We start from the raw sequence: 16823 nt of genomic DNA on the forward strand, positions 1-16823 counted from the left end.
GCAAGAGGCCTTGGTGCACCATTCATGTTTGAAAATCCTCCAACAATTACTTTGTTGAGGTAAAGTACTGTCCTAACATATTGTCTCTCATGAATTACATGGGACAGAAACTAGGCTATGGGAGTGGATAGTTGGTTCACCTCAGAATGTGACAATCTTGTGGCAGGGAAATAAATAAAGATGGTTACAGCGAGACAACACACACCATGCAAGCCAGAGATGCACAAATAAGAGCAACAACACTGACCAGAACCATGTTACCAAACACTGAGAGTGATTTATTAAAGTCTAATTAGTATGCCTTCAATTTCAAATAGTTCTTCACATCTCCTCCATAAAAAATACATCAGTAAAAGCCCAAGTTCATTTCATCCACTTCCAGTATAAAATGTTCTATATATGCATAAAGTGTGTGCAAATTCCTTTTTTGTAACTGGCTTCCCACTTTTTCATCATGGCCACTTTACACTTCTACCCTCTGTTTAAACACAGACCACGAACTGACTTCCTTCTTCTAAGATAGGCACTCTACTTCAGGCCTTCTTTCTTTTAGACATCCACCTTACCCTCCCCACACCTGCTAAAAGACTGTACTACTTCCTGGTTGCTCCTTACAGAGCATTGATGCAATCACTAGTCGCCTTCACAATGTACTGGACAGATAGCACTAAATATGACAGCACCAACTGGGCGATTCCTGGAGGACATATCACAGCCAGTCACATGCTGACACATCCCATCCTTTTGATTCAGAAGAGCTTCAAGCTATTTAGCACACTGATCCTTTATTCCCTGGGCACATTTGATTTCTTTGCATTTTCTCTAATTCTACAGTTGTGGCTACAAAGATTGGGATAAACCAGTCCCCCCAAAGGGGAAAAATGTAGGATTGCTAGTTATATTAGGAAGTCTTGGTTATTAACTATTTATAATCCACCATGTTATATTAAAGGTTACTCTCAACTAAAGTAACCACCACATTTCTTTTGTAAAAAGATAATTTCACTGGCTTTTCTCAGGCAGTTTCCACTTTCAAAACTCAGGTAGTTTGAAAATAGGAAATCCCTTTTTGTAAAAAATATAGCAAGACATTTCACATTTTAAAAGAAGTCCTTCATGGGAATAGGTCCTCAGCAAATAATTATATGGGTAGAGTTTTATATACACAAAAATTTTCAACTTTATAATAGTGAAAATTTAAAATAACCTATTTAATAATATGGTAATAAACTGAGTTGCATTAAATGGAATATTATATAGCCACTAATACTGTTTTTTTAATGCCACAGGAAAACCTGGCAATTCTGAAATTTAAAAATGGTTATAAAGCTTTTTACAATAAGACCCAAATTGTGTAAAAAAAAAAAAAAGTACATATGTTTTCAGGCATACATGGCTGGGAGCTACTAAAAATGGTTACTTTTGGATTGTAATATCAGTAATCATTTTTCTTTTTACATATTTTTGCAATTTCCAAGTTTTCTACAATAAGTATGCATTATTTTTTAACTCAGAAGAACCACAGGCTTTTAAATTTTTCATTTGATGTCCTGCATTGGGTATTCTAAATATGCAGAAACAATATTACTGAGCTTCATCTTATATGAAACTTTAAGAGTATATATTCTTTTGGTAATAAAGTTATATTCCCTGTTCTTTTTCTTAATATGTGTTACAATAGTTTTAGAAAAGGTAATGTTGTGATTAGAGCATTGATTCTTTTCATAGCCTCAACCAGTACTGCTGTTCACAACTAGGTCCTTCCACCTCTTAGAAGATCTAAAATTAGTATCTTTTTATCTTTTTATGTAAAGCATACTGTATAGAGATATTACATGTATGCTTTCTAAACAAAAAATTCATTTAAATTTACAGTTTTCCTACATAAGGAAAAAATGCAGTTATGGTCATTTTACAGTCTGTACTCTTTCCCATCACAAACATGCTGATAGGCATAAACTTGTTTACTAAATGAAATGTTCCTCTGAAAGACTAAAATGGGGAGGCGTCTGTATGCAAACGAAGTTGTGAGCTCAATTGGTCAAACGTTTCCTGGCTTGCACCACATAAAATCTTTTCAAGTCTAGTTCGTGTAGTCTAAATGGACACCCCAGAGTCTGCTTCTGATTTCCATTGTAAGAACTGCACTTTCTACTTTCAAAAGGAGTGGGGACCAGGGTGAAGGCTATCTTACACCAGCTCATTTTCAGTTCACAGCAAGACTCTTGGGGCTTAGGAACAAATACTGCCATGGGTTAGTGTTTAAGGACACGTGTCTCTTCCTCCTCTCACTCCCCACCTTGCCCTGGCAATGGGGTGGTGGAGGCTGTTCATTGCTCCACGGAAAAAGGCTAGCTTCTGGTGGCAGCTTCCCTTCCTAAACCACAGAGTGGTCATTGCTGTGGACTCCAGCCAGGATGGTGTGGTTGAGGGAGGAGGCAGAGCGGTCGGAGCCTTCCGTGGGGCCGTTGGGGTTCTCGCTGCGCTGGCAGCAGAGGATCTGTCTGAAGGTGGCGCTCATCTCTTTGTCGCGGTACGAGTAGATGATGGGGTTCATGGCAGAGTTGAATTCAGCCAGGAGAAGGAAAAACTTCTCATAAGCCAGAACGTCACATTGTGGGCAACACACGTCTAGCAGTAACAAGACCAGCCCCGGAGTCCAGCAGACGATGAAGGCACCTACAGCAACAGGGACAGGGGTAGAACAAGAAAATGAAAATAGCATCATGAGTCACGCGTCTTCAAGTGGACTGATTTCAGTCTGGTTTATGAATTCTCCAATTAGAAGCTACCAATCATCATTCAACTGAAATGTTCACCTTCTAAAGTAGGAAAAATAATTTAAATTTCATTAATTCAAATAAATCCTACGAAAATTGAGTTTGTATCAGATAAAAATGACCATGATTTTCAACAAATCACAGAGTTTGATAAGCAGCTTCTACATGAAAAGCTGCATTTAGGTGCATACTTCAACAGTGTTCTGCATAAAGTCGTGGTTTCTAATAGCCAAGGGTTGTTTGGGGCAAAAGATAAGAACCAGTGATAAATTCCTTTGATGTTTACTTAGGAGTGGTTCTGATTGCAGTTTGCCTGTGCATCAATCCTTACTCTGCCACTTAGTGAAATGACTGAACTTAGAAAAATTACTTTTTTAACCTAAGTTTCCTCATGGGAAAAATGGACACTGTATTTATTTCATGAGGTTGATTGTAAGGATTAAGTGGATGCTTAGAAAATAATCACTCAGTGTATCGAACAATACTGTCACTTTTTTGGAAGCATGTAAATAGCAGTTTTCAATGATAAGATATTTTATTTTCATCCCACAATCACTCAGTGTTTATATTTTACAAATAGTAACTCACATAATCTGCCCATAAGCCATATGCCATGCAAACTAAAAGCTCCATTAAGCAGGTGAAGAAACCAAGGCCCAGCAAGCCTAAATACCTGTTCAAAACCACTGTTCTGGAAATTCCCAGATTCTCTACTCTTGGGAGTCTGGCTCCTGACCTATGTTGCCAAAACACTACATTATCCTTCTAATTCTTTTTTTTTTTTTTTAAATATTTTTTGTTCATTATTTATTTATTTATTTATTTATTTGAGAGCAACAGACACAGAGAGAAAGACAGATAGAGGGAGAGAGAGAGAATGGGTGCACCGGGGCTTCCAGCCACTGCAAACGAACTCCAGACGCATGCACCCCCTTGTGCATCTGGCTAACGTGGGACCTGGGGAACCGAGCCTCGAACAGAGGTCCATAGGCTTCACAGGCGAGCGCTTAACTGCTAAGCCATCTCTTCAGCCCTATCCTTCTAATTCTTAAACTAATGACAATTAAAACTTCAAACCAAATTTTAAGGCGCGGGTGTTCTCTGATTTAGATTAATTTCATTCTCTTCCTCCCTCTTTCCAGCTATTCCAAATTGTGAATTGTAATATTACAATTACAAGGGGATTGAAAATACAGACTATAATTCATAATTCTATTTTATTTAGTTTCTAAAACCACTTACCATTTGGATCTCAGGGAATGTGGAAGTTGTGATATGATATTAAAATCTCTTGCTGTGTTACGCTAGCACCTGAAGGGATCCACTACCAAATAACACTGAGCCAATGAGACCTTGTGTGCATGGTGATTCAGCTAACCAAGTGTGGCCAGTCGAGCTACTTAATGAGCCCAGGGTGAGAAGGGAATATCCGGAAGTACAGTTCAATCTGTAGATTTAGATGGTGCTGGCCTTGGTGAACTGAGACTTGAGCCAGAGTCACAAAGTTGGACTAGTCTCAAGGGGTGAGTTTCACAAAATGTAAACAAATGAGATTTAGTCTCCAAACAACCCAGCTTTGGATGTGAGCTTGCTTGCATGCTCACTCTTACCTCTTCCTTCCTTCCTCCCTTCCTCCCTTCCTTCCTTCCTTCTTTCCTTTTCCTTTGAACCTTTCAGCAGGGAAATAAAAATAAAGCAAGAAGAAAAGTACTCCCATAAATTTCTTTGTTCTACAACACAAATGCGTACTGGTTTTAAACTGCTGTTCACTTTGAAGAGCATCCAAGGTGTTTCATTTTTCTAATAAATACAATACCTTACACTCTCCTTAGAGAAAAGAAAATAATATTCCAGATATCAGGAGATAATAGCCAGGATACTATCTGAACTTCAATAAAAATGTTAATAAAGCATTCATTCCAAGTCTTTGAATTTCCTGTGCTGAAAATCACTCAGAAAGCTAAACATAAAGGAAAATCAAAGGAATGCCTCTTGGGTTTCAGAAATAATGCATTATTCATTGAGAAGGCAGGAAGGGAATTATTCTCAGGGTGGAAAATGCTTGGATGGAAAATGCATGGTGCCATTCTTCATTTACTTGGAAACTGAAAACACACACAGGCCCTCATGAATGAGAGAAAAGCTTTCAAGTTGTCTTTCCCCTTTCTTTTATCAAAGCTCTATTGAGCTTGAGTTCAGGGCTTGATTAGATATAAGCACAGACAGATATACTTTAAATAAAATGGTCTTTTTCCTACCCACAGCAGCAGAAAGTAATACTCCTTATTCTATAGAGTTCCTCAGTCAACTTGACTTTGTTCGAAAGTGACAGAATTCAAATGTGGTCATTTGCTGTTGATCACTCCCTCCAATATTAAGGTTCAAGAAGACAGCTGAGCGTGATGCTGCCTTTAATCCCAGCACTTGGGAGGCAGTTATAGGATAACTGAGCTTGAGGCCACCCTGAAACTACATAGTGAATTCCAGGCCAGCCTGGGCTAAAGTGAGACCCTTCCATGAAAAATAAAAATAAAAATATTCAAGAGCAAGATCTTTCTAAAAAGACATGGCTTTATAAATTTCTTTGGGCTTCTCTTTTAGACCCAAAAGGATGCAAGGTGCCCTGCTAGAACTGGACACAGGAAGTAGGAAGCACCATAGCCTGGCAGAAGCTAATCTCTGTGGACCCTTCATTAAAGAACTTGGAACCTTCTCCCTTCCTCCCTGAAAGGTACTGATTTAGAACTATGACTAGGCCCAGCCACACCGAATTTTCCTGACTCAATCAAATGTTTCAGCAATTCAGAGTACATTCCTCAGAAATCAACATTCAAGCCAGGCATGGTGGTGCACACCTTCAATCCCAGCACTAGGGAGGCAGAGGTAGGAGAATCATTGTGAGTTTGAAGCCACCCTGAGAATGAATTCCAGGTCAGCCTGAGCTAGAGTGAGCCTTACCTTGGGAAAGAAAAAAATAAAGAAAACCTCAACACTCAAATTCAATTGCATTGGAATTTCTCCCCTCTTCCTTTCATTTTCTTTCACAGAGATGTCATGGATCAAACTAACCCTTGTGTTATAGAAGGGGAGTAAAGGGCCTGGTAACTTACAAGGTGTCTGTACTTTTACGTCATAGTGAATTAATTTTCTGAAATCAATTTCTCTCATATTATGGATTTCCCTCTGAGCTTCTAAGAACAAAAAATCATATCCAAATTTCTTTAATAAGAACAGCCCATGGGCTGAGGAGATGGTTCAGTAGTTAAGGGTGCTTGCTTGCAAAGCCTGCCAGCTCAGGTTCAATTTTTCCAGTATCTATGACCTATATAAAGTTAGATGTATGCATCTAGAGTTCCTATGTTGGCCTTGGCAAGAAGATGCGGTGCACCCATGCATTCACCCACCCCTCACAAATAAATAGATAACTGACATAACTGAGTCAAGTCACAGGACTTGGAATGTATATCATGGACACTATTGAACCTATAGAGAGGTGAGTATACACCTCTGAAACAATGCTGATGAATCAAAGACAGCCCTCCATCTCAGTAGCTATGAAATATAGAAAAAATAGCTCTGTGTCTACCCTCTAGGTCATGGTGAGCATCTAGTTGAGATATTGCTTGCAAAGTTCTTGACAATGTGAATCTATGTGATCACCACTCCCTAGCTCCACGGGGTGTCATAGATGAGAAATTTGTACAACACACCTTAAGGCGGTTTTTCCAAGGCTGGCTGTGAATGTGAGCCCTAAAGATATGGTTTTTCCCTCTTTTTTCTTCTTTCCTCCTTCCTTCCTTCCTGTTCTCTTCTCTTCTCTTCTTTTCCTTCCTTCCTTTCTTTCCTTTCTCTTGTGGATGTGTATGTGTGTGGTGTGCATGTATATGCAGGCACACCTGTGTGCATGCAGGTGGAAGCCAAGGTTGACATCAGGGGTCTTCCTCTCTCACATTCTCTCTGAACTCAGAAATTCTGAGTAGACTATCTAGTGAGCCCCGGGGATTCCCTATCTCCTCCTCCCTTTACTGGGACTAAAGGCAAGAAGTGAGAATCTGAATTCAGGTTCTCATGCTTGTGTAGCAAGCACTTTACTCACCAACTCAACTCCCCCGCTCATGGGACTAAAGACAAGAACTGAGGTCTGAATTCATATTCTCATGCTTGTGTAGCAAGCACTTTACTCAGTAACCCATCTCCCCAGCCCATGACCTGGTATTTCAAGGAGCATGTGACTATACACATTATGTAGGAAAGCCCTATGACTTGCAGGTGGGGAATAGGAGGAAATCAAAAAGGAAAAGAGAGAGAATATTGGGCTCTAGATAATTCTGGAGCTTATGAGCTCAAAACCTTCCATGATGGTGATTACAAAAATATAAGACAACATAGTAAGAATATTTTTGTTAGTCTATATAGTTCTAGCATATTTCTGAATATGGAGGAATGTCTACAGACCCAAACACAAAATCAAAGAGTGGTATGCAACACTGTGAAAGCAAGAGGGAAGATAAACTGACTATGGTTCTTTAATGTAAAGTTGGAAGCAGTAGTGGCAGAAGATGCCCAAGGTCATGGAGGCTTTGTGTACATGGCTAAGACACTGAGCGCTTTTTTTTTTTCTATTCCAGCATCAATGCTCATCCCAAGTCATACATAATGAAATGGGGCTCATCAGAAATAATGGTCCCTCGTTTTAATCTCATTGGCCTCGCCTATGAGATTTTCATGTGAGATGAAATTGGGCTAGGTAGATGGCTCAGTGAAGGAAGTGTTTGATACACAAGAATGAAAATTTCAAGCCGGCCATGGTGGTGCACGCCTTTTAATTCCAGCACTTGGAAGGCAGAGGTAGGAGGATTGCCGTGAGTTTGAGGCCACCCTGAGAACAGAGTTAATTCCAGGTCAGCCTGAGCTAAAGTGAGACCCCACCTTGAAAAACAAAACAAACAAACAAACAAAAAGTTTGGGTCTGCAGCATTTCTTTAAAAGCCAGGAATGGTGTTGAGCACTTGTAGTTGCAGCACTGGGGAGGCAGAGATAGGAGCATCCCCTCAGCTGGCTTACTAGATCATCTAGAATCAGTGAGCTTTAGCTTCAGTGAAACCTTATCTTAAAAAATTAAGGTGGACAGAGACTGAGAAATGCCGGGCTCCTCCCCAGCGGACCACACTGAGTCGGGAGTCTTGTGGAAGCAGGAACTCACAGGAACTCGCTTTATTATTACAAGCAGTTGCCTATATAATGTTAGGGATGACGGTGGGGATTTTAGGATGGAGGGAGAGGTAAGGGCCAATAGTAAACTGTGACTATTGAAATGATAATTCCAACTCCCTGTGCGGAAGTAGCAGGCAAGAAGCCATTAGGTGTCTTGCTGAGTCCTAGCTGGCCAGAGACAGGTTGCCAAACTTTAGCTAGGCTGAGGAAGTTCAACTAGGCCTCACGCCCAGGCCTCTCAAGGCCCAACAGAGGAAGATACCCAATATTCATCACTGGCACACATGTGGGTACACCTGCACATACATATGCCCACACACATACAAATATGCATATACCCATGCACACAATGCAAAATAAAGGATGCATCATTAGTGACAGAGTGGATGAAGAAAGTGATCAAGATAAGTAGAAAAATAGTGACTTCAACCATTTCTGAATTCAGATGAGGAATAACGAGCACCTGAATTTGGACAGTGACATGGGAAAGAGGTGTGGAAGATTGGAAAGGAATTTGGGGGACAGTCCCCACTTGATGAGCTTAGGATGACCTCTGTATTTTCAATTTAAATGAAGGACAGCTTTTGATGGTTTTTCCACAGGGAAAAAACATGAATGTGTTGATTTATACTTTGCTAGTGGAGGTCTGGTCAAATCAGTTGATGGCCTCAATCAACAATGTGCTTTGTCTGAGGTACCTGCAAAGCCTTAGATGGACATGTTCCAAAGGCATCCTTATAGGCTCATGGAAGGCTGAGTCCTGAGAACTTTGTTCCTCAGTGTGTACAGCATTCTCCCCCACATGCTACTGTTACAAGAGGATGGGATGCTATTCAAAATATGTCTGAGGTTGCTCTTCCTTGAACAAGCTTCTGTTCTTTCTTATACATTTGTCAAAGCACTCTGTTGAGGGCCTGCCGGCCACAAAAATGGCAGGAGAGAAGCTGGAATGTAGGCACAAAAGGCAGGAGGCTGGATGTTGTTTTGGAATGACAGGTCACAGCTGCAGACCCTGATCAGGTTACCACACCTTTCCTCACATCCAGGAGACCCATCCACAGCTTAATGCTTACCATCTGGACTCACAATCAGTTTTGTTTTCTAGAATGAGATTTTCCTAACTAGTGAAATTGGGTTCTTTGCTTACATATAGAACACACACACACACACACACACACAAAAAAAAAAAAAAAAAAAAAACAAAGCTAAAGGACAGAAAAGGGGTGGGGCAAGCCAGAGAAGACCTCTAGGGAGAGAAACCAAGATTATAAATGAAAACAAAAACTAGGAAGCATTTCTAGTTTGGCTAGCAAAATTGTATTACCACAAAACAAAAAATCCAGATACCCCAAAGATCCAAAACAAGTCAAGGTAAATCAATTTTATACCAGCCCTGCACCCAAGTAAACTTCTCCTTGGCTTGATTATTTTTGTTTCTCAAATGAAGATTTCAGAAACAACATTCCAGGACAGAACTTTTTTTTTTTTTTTTTTCTGGTGTCATTAAATTGTGTATTTCTTCATGGCAGGCCAGTTGGTGAGTCAGAATACAACCAGATTTCAGAGCATCTCTGAAGTTATAGTGTGGCTTCTGCTAATGAAACTACATGGTGAGTAGTGTTACATGTCTTAAAGGAATCAGAAGATCATAAAGCTTAGTCTTCTAACTATCAGCTCAGGGGTCATTATGATGGAGCTGGATGGAAGTTTGCTGCAGTACTGGAGGTGGAACACTGAGCTACATCCTCACCCTTGTTTTACTTTTTGTTTTGAGACAAAGTCTCATCAAGCTGCCAGCAGGATCTTAGAATCACTCTGTAAGCCTAGATAGACCTTAAACTTGTGACTCTTCCTAGATATTCTGTCCTGCACCACCAGCCCCTAGGTTCTGCAGTAGCTGCCTGGAAAAATACTCAAAAGACCCTAACACACTTGTGTGTTAATTCCTCAAGCTTTCACACAAGTGATTTTTACTGACCACAGTTAAGTTGCATTCTTATGCTCTAATTAGAGGTAGAAAAAGAATATATCCTACTGTGGTGGTTTGAATGTGAAATATCTCCTACAGCCTCAAATGTTTGAAACTCTCCAGCTGGTAGCTCTGTTGGGAAGGTTGTGGAGCCTTTGGGAGGTGCAGTTTTGATGGAGGAGGTGTGTCACTGAGTAGGCCTTAGAGTTTTATAGTCCAGCCACACTTGTCACAGTTATCTCACTCTGTCTACTTCCTCTTAGTTTTTCTTTTGTATTTTCAGCTATTTGCTGTTTATTTGATAGCCTGAGAGACATACTGGACTTACTCTCCAGATCCTAGATTTGGTTTTTGGCCATTGGTCCATTTTGCTAGTGGGTAATTAATGCTTTGTGTCAGCAATGTGTGACAGAAGGTAGATAACCAGATTTTTATTTTCATTTTCAAGAATACATTGTTCTGTATGTATGACATACTCATTTAACCAATGAATATCTTCTCCAACATGTGAAGCCACCAATTACAACCCATTTGAAGCTATTTTGCTTTCTATATATATTATCATTGCTTCCATGTAAGATGGGTGCTCTATCTTAAGTGCACTGGCGGGCACCATGCTTCAGAGACTGCCCATTGTACAGAAAACTTTCCTAAACAGGGAACTCCTTAGTTTGGCAAGATGGCATAATGAACCACCGCCTAAAACATCCAGTGATGTCAGTCAGTTGACGAATAGCTCCACTAGACAGTCATATGGGAGAAGTGTGTGATGGTTTGAATTAGGTGTTCCACATAAATGCATGTGTTTTGAATGCTTGAGTCCAAGCTGATGGCAATTTGGAAATTGGGTCCTTACTGGATATAGTGTGTTGTTGGAGGTGGGCTTATGAGTTTTATATCAAGCCCTTCTTTGCCAGTGTTGGGCTCACTCTCCTGCTGTGGTTTCCACCTGTGTTAGCAGAGGTGATTTCCAGCCTCTGGTCATGCCATGATTTTCCCTGGCATTATGGAATTTCCCCTGAAGACTGTAAGCCAAAATAAACCAGTTTCTTCCCATCAGCTGCTTTTGACAGGGTGGTTTATGCAAGCAACAAGAAGGTAACTACAAAAAAGTATATTCATATGAGAGTTTACCTATGAACAGAGAAAACAACAAAAACACTGCAGTGCTCAGGTAGCATAGAAGAAGCATGACCACCTGGTCAACTCCAGCACACAGTTAGGCATCTTTACAAGCACTCACATGCCACTTGCACAAGAAGCTGTAAGCACTCAAAGCAGGAACCTGTTGAATTAAATGAACCAATACATATATGTTGAGATAGGTTACTTCCACCCCTCCTCCTCTCTGAGTTCTATCCAATTTTGCTTTGGGGTAAACTAAATTAAGACTGACTTACAAGAACAATAGTCTTTAGTAAGAACCAATCACCAATGCTACTCTAAGACTTGCAAAAATTTTTTCTTAAAAGCCCTTAATATCTTCAAATAGCAGACATATATTAAATTTATATATATATGATACATATCTTAAATTTTAATAGATATAGCATAGAATGTATAACATATGTATATAACATATATATAAATGTACACATAGTATACATACATAAATGCATATGCAGAACAATTTCTCATTTTAGTATCTTAAAGATAAAATTTCCTTTTCTTTTTAAAAACTTTTAATGTTTTTATGTATATGTTGTGTATGCATGTGTAATGTGGTGTGGTGTGGTGTGTGTGTGTGTGTGTGTGTGTGTGTGTGTGTGTGTGTGAGAGAGAGAGAGAGAGAGAGAGAGAGAGAGAGATGTATGCATATGTATGTGCCCATGTGGCACCCCATGTGCTTGTGTGGGGGTGTGCTCACCTGCAGTGGCTGAGGGGAGGGACTATCAGGTGTCCTACTCCATCTCTTTTCTACCTGTTCTTGCTTGAACCGAGTCTCTTACTAACTCAGAGCTTGCCTTTTTTTCTTTATGAGTCCCAGTGATTCTCCAGTCTCTGCTTCCCTGCAGACCTGGGGTTACTGACATACACAGCCACCTCCAGCTGCTTATGTGGGCCCTAGGGATTGAAATCAAGTGGACCTTCTCAAGCCCTCATGCTTGTACAGGAAGTGCTCTTAACCACTGAGCAACCTCTCCAGTCCAAGGTTTCTTCTCTTTCGCATGCAGTAGGCTCTGAGATGCAACTAGAAAGAATGATGCTATACATATTTGTGCAAAAAATAATTAGCTATTCTCAATAGTTAATCTGTGTTAACCCCTAAAACTTGTGAGAGATTTTTCTTTTTTCTTTTTCTTTTTTTTTTTTTGGTTTTTCAAGATAGGGTCTCACTCTATCCCAGGCAGACCTGGAATTCACTACGTAGTCTCAGGGTGGCCTCAAACTCACAGCAATCCTCCTACCTCTGCCTCCCAAGTGCTGGGATTAAAGGCGTGTGCCACCACACCAAGCTAGATTATACATTTTTTAAAAAAGAAAATATCCTTCCTTATTTAAAAAAATAAATAGTAAATCTTAAATCTTACATAAGTCAATGTTGTCAATTCCAGACCAATTTTCATTAACTTAGAAAGTGATACTAAGCTTACTGCATGACTATAGTCCAGCTGTTACCATGGTAATTTGAATAATATTTACCCCTTTAAAGGGATAAGTTAAATTCTCCCCAGAATCATTCCCTCACAAAAGTTCAACATGAACAGGAAGTTTATAATTGGTTTTGCAACATATTTAATTTTCAGCTATGAATTGAGATTCTTAAAAAATGATTTAAGTCTAAACAAATAGTGAATCTGGCTAAAAATGAAAATGCTCACTGAATATTATAAGTGACAAAACCCCATGGAATTTATTCTTTGCATTCATGAACTACTTGTATAGATAAAAAGATGTGTAGTAATCCAAAGGAAAAATTTAAGGATGCAGGAACTGTAAATGTGATCACTTTTTTGAAATCAGTTATGTCTCCTACAGCTGCCAAATGTCCTGGATTGGTCTGTACAGAGCACAGATTCTTGGCAAAACAAGAGTGAGGTACAGTCTGTCCTGCTATAACATGACAGCTGTAGGCCAAATATATCTCCTACTATCAAAAACCTTTTAAGTTTTTCTACTTTAAAAAGATTTTTTTTTAAATGTTAAAAGAAAGGTTATGGGGCAATGATTCAATTGAGAAATGAGTATTTGTCCTGAAGAAATCTAGATTTACAAAGAAACATTTTTTTCTACATAAATTTTAACTACAAGTATAGAGTGAAAATCTGATGGGTCAAGGCTGACAAAACCAAGCCTAAATATCAAAAAACAAATTCTTACCAGCATATACATCCTAAGCAGATATTTAGCAATCCATTTATCAAAATAAGCTACAACAGTATGATTTCTGGGAACTTATCCAATAGTTGCTTGCAAACATGAAACAAATTATGCATCAGTAAGGAATTCTTTGCAGCACTACTTATTCAAAAAAATGAGAGTAACTTAGATAACACTAGAGAAGTAAAATAAATATTGTATATATAAAGTAGACTCATACTCAACTTCTAAAAGTCAATAAAATATTCTGTCTATTGATAACAAATGATCTCCAAAATATTTTATGAGCTTAAAAAGAACACAATAAACAAACATTTATATTTGGCCCAGGCATGGTGGCATAATTCTATAACCCCAGCACTTGGAAGGTAGAGACAGGAGGATTAGGAGTTCAATATCATCCTTGGGTACATAGTAGTGTCAAGGCCAACCTGAGCTACATGAGACCCTGCCTCAAAAAATATATATAAGGGGCTGGAGGGATTGCGTAGTGTTAATGGTGTTTGTCTGTGAAGCCTAAGGACCCAGGTCCAATTCTCTAGTACCCACGTAAACCAGATGCCCGAGGTGGTACATATGTCTGATGTTAGTTTGCAGTGGCTAGAGGCCCTGGCGCACCCATTCTCTCTATGTCTGCCTGCCTCTTTCTCTCTCTCTCAAGTAAGTAGTGTATAACTACACTACCAACTGCACTTCAATAAACACAGTGACAGCAAAGACTGCAGAATATAAGTACCAAATTGAGCTGAATATTCAGTCTTAGAAATGTTGAACAAGAATCATAGAAATGACACATTACATATGTCCTTTGACTTTAAAGATACATTTGTATTCATTTGCTAATGCTTTGATAAACTGTCAAAGTTTTTTTTTTTTTTTTTTTTGGTTTTTCAAGATAAGAGTCTCACTCTAGTCCAAGCTGACCTGAATTCACTATGTGGTCTCAGGGTGGCCTTGAACTCACATGATCCCCCTACCTCCGCCTCCCAAGTGCTGGGATTAAAGGCACGTGCCACCACACCTGGCTTGCCAAAGCTTTTTAAACCAAATTTTAGCACTGAAATTGCTTTTGATCGAAACCTGTGTTGTCTTCCAAGCAAAAGCCATACCAGTTAATCATCACTTACTACTTTCAGTCTGGTTCCTTCAATATGCAATCCACACTTAAAATTCTTGCAAAGCAATTTCAGTGCTAAAATTTGGTAGATTAGTTTTTATTATGTTGCCAAACTTTGACAGTTGTTTTCTTCAGCTATTTTCAAGGTTGGTTTTGAAACTGGCTCTCATTGAATACTTTCCTGAATATTGACAAGCATTCACTAATTTTCATAGAAATGTTTTCCTGTTTGGATTCATTTTCATTAGATAATATGATATTTAATGAGTTGGACTATTATATTTTTGTTTATGCAGTTTTATTACAACAAAAAACAATTTTGTAACTGTCAGGAGATAAATTACTGACCTTAAGACAATACTGTTCTAACTTTTCCTTTCCTATGCTTTTAATTCATCCAAACATAGGAGCGTATACCTTACACTAAGCTGTATTTATTCAAAGAGAAAATCAATCTCAACCTTCACTGAACTTTAAGATCTGGAAGGAATAAGAACAACAAGGAAATAAGGGGCTTGGGTGATTGCTTGATGGGTAAAAGTACTTGCTGTGTAAGCATGATGATCTAACTTCAGATCCCAAGAACCCACATAAGGTCAGACGCAGATGAGCATTTGTAGTCTCAGCCCTGCTAGACTGGGATGGGAGGCAGAACCAGAGAGTACCAGAAGCTTGTGGGTGAATTTTTCTGGTGGGACTGGCATACGCAGACCCTGCCTCAAAGAAGGAAAGACCAACATCTGAAATTGTCCTCTGACCTGCACCATGGCACATGCATACATGCACACACACACACTGACTCACTCACATACATTTTTGGATGGGGATAGTGCTTGGAGACTGTACGAGCTAGGAAAAGCCAGCTGGGGACCCATGCAGCAGTAACCACAGAAGAGATGATGGCGGCTTTGAATATGGAAAGGTAGTGATCTCAGGTGTATTTTTTAAATATTTTATTTATTTATTTGATTATTTATTTATTTAAGAGAGAGAGAGAGAGAGAAGGAATAAATAGGCATGCCAGGATCTCTTGCTTCTGTAAATGAACTTCAGATGCATATACCACCTTGTACATCTGGGTACTTAGGCTTTGCAGGCAAGCAGCCTAAGTGCTGAGCCATCACTCTAGCCCTAACAGGTGTATTTTGATGATATAACTGATATGATGTGCTCATTGGACATGAGAGAGAAGATTCAAGAGTGAAAAGATGGATTTTATGATCAGAAGATCACCGATGATACATGAGTGGAAGTTCTAAGAAAAAAAGCCACACTGGAGCAGGTCCAGGAGGAAAGAAGAAAGAAACTTAACAATCCAAGTAAGGACAAAGCTGACAGAAATAAAAATGGTTGAAAAGTGAATTACTGTACTTTACAAGGATGATTAACATATCAAGTTGGTTAAAATTAAGTGTGTGACTACAAACACACACACCTCTACATGCCATATCTCCTCAGGTACACACAGAATACTTTTGGAATGCTACATCAGAAATTGTTTATTGCCCAAGCTGAGGATTGAGGTGAAAATTATAAGTAACTGTCATCATTAAACATAGAAAGCAGGAAATTAACTGAACTTCCATTTTGGTTAATTTGTATGCAAGTAGATATTTTGATTATGGATTAATCATATAGCCTAGGTGAATGCATTATATCCAAAGCATAATATTAAAGCCTCCATCGAGAGAGGAATGTCTGAAACAGTCTAAACAGAAATTCCTTAAATGAATCCCCATAAAACTATCAACAGTTTTGCATTTACAGGCTGACATACGTTTACGAATAAGTGAAGAACCTGAGGGGAAAGTTTCCCTCAAGAAGAAAACAACTAAAGCATATTACTTAAATAGAACATAAATGAAACAAATTTGATAAAGTTAACAAAGCTAGAATTTGAATATGCAAAAGCAATTTTCTTAAAACTATGATCAATAAAATAAAGATAAAAGTCAAAAATGAAACATAACCATAAATGGGACAGGTTATGGAGGAACACTCCCGCAATCCCAGCACTCGGGAGGTAGAGGCAAGAGGCCAGCATGGAGTACATAAGACTCTTCCTCAAAAAAAAGATAAGCATAGGTGATGAAGGATTCATATAAGAAGGTGGGAGTTACATCAAACTATTTTGTAATACATTTGAAAGCATGAGTATAATTTGGTGCTTTGGAAATAGATGCTATAAAAATTAATATACTAGTTAAATATGATTATACCCCCAAAAGAAAAAAAATGAAAATTATAATCTTTAAAAATAGTTTAATGCCTTCAAAAGATTTAAAAAAATGGATTTATAGGGGCTGGAGAGATGACTCAGCAGTTGAGGTGCTTACCTGCAAAGTCTAAGTACCTTGGTTTGTTTCCCCAGTACCTATGTAAAGCCAGATGCACAAAGAGGCACATGTGTCTGGAGTTTATT

General features: G+C 38.9%; 1 protein-coding gene across 3 annotated transcripts in view; it reads right to left on the reverse strand.

The window, feature by feature from the left end:
* Window positions 1–257: 257 nt before the first annotated feature.
* The window catches only part of Lpar1 (lysophosphatidic acid receptor 1), a 171277-nt gene continuing 154711 nt past the window's right edge, over window positions 258–16823 (reverse strand). For all 3 annotated transcript variants that reach the window (XM_045138102.1, XM_004657004.2, XM_045138093.1), the window contains exon 4: window positions 258–2679. In XM_045138102.1, coding sequence (XP_044994037.1) covers window positions 2378–2679 — 302 coding nt within the window. In that variant the 3' untranslated portion in view covers window positions 258–2377. The remainder of the gene's footprint in view (window positions 2680–16823) is intronic.

Source organism: Jaculus jaculus, chromosome 1 (genome assembly GCF_020740685.1).
Source record: "Jaculus jaculus isolate mJacJac1 chromosome 1, mJacJac1.mat.Y.cur, whole genome shotgun sequence".
NCBI classification, from domain to species: Eukaryota; Metazoa; Chordata; class Mammalia; order Rodentia; family Dipodidae; genus Jaculus; species Jaculus jaculus.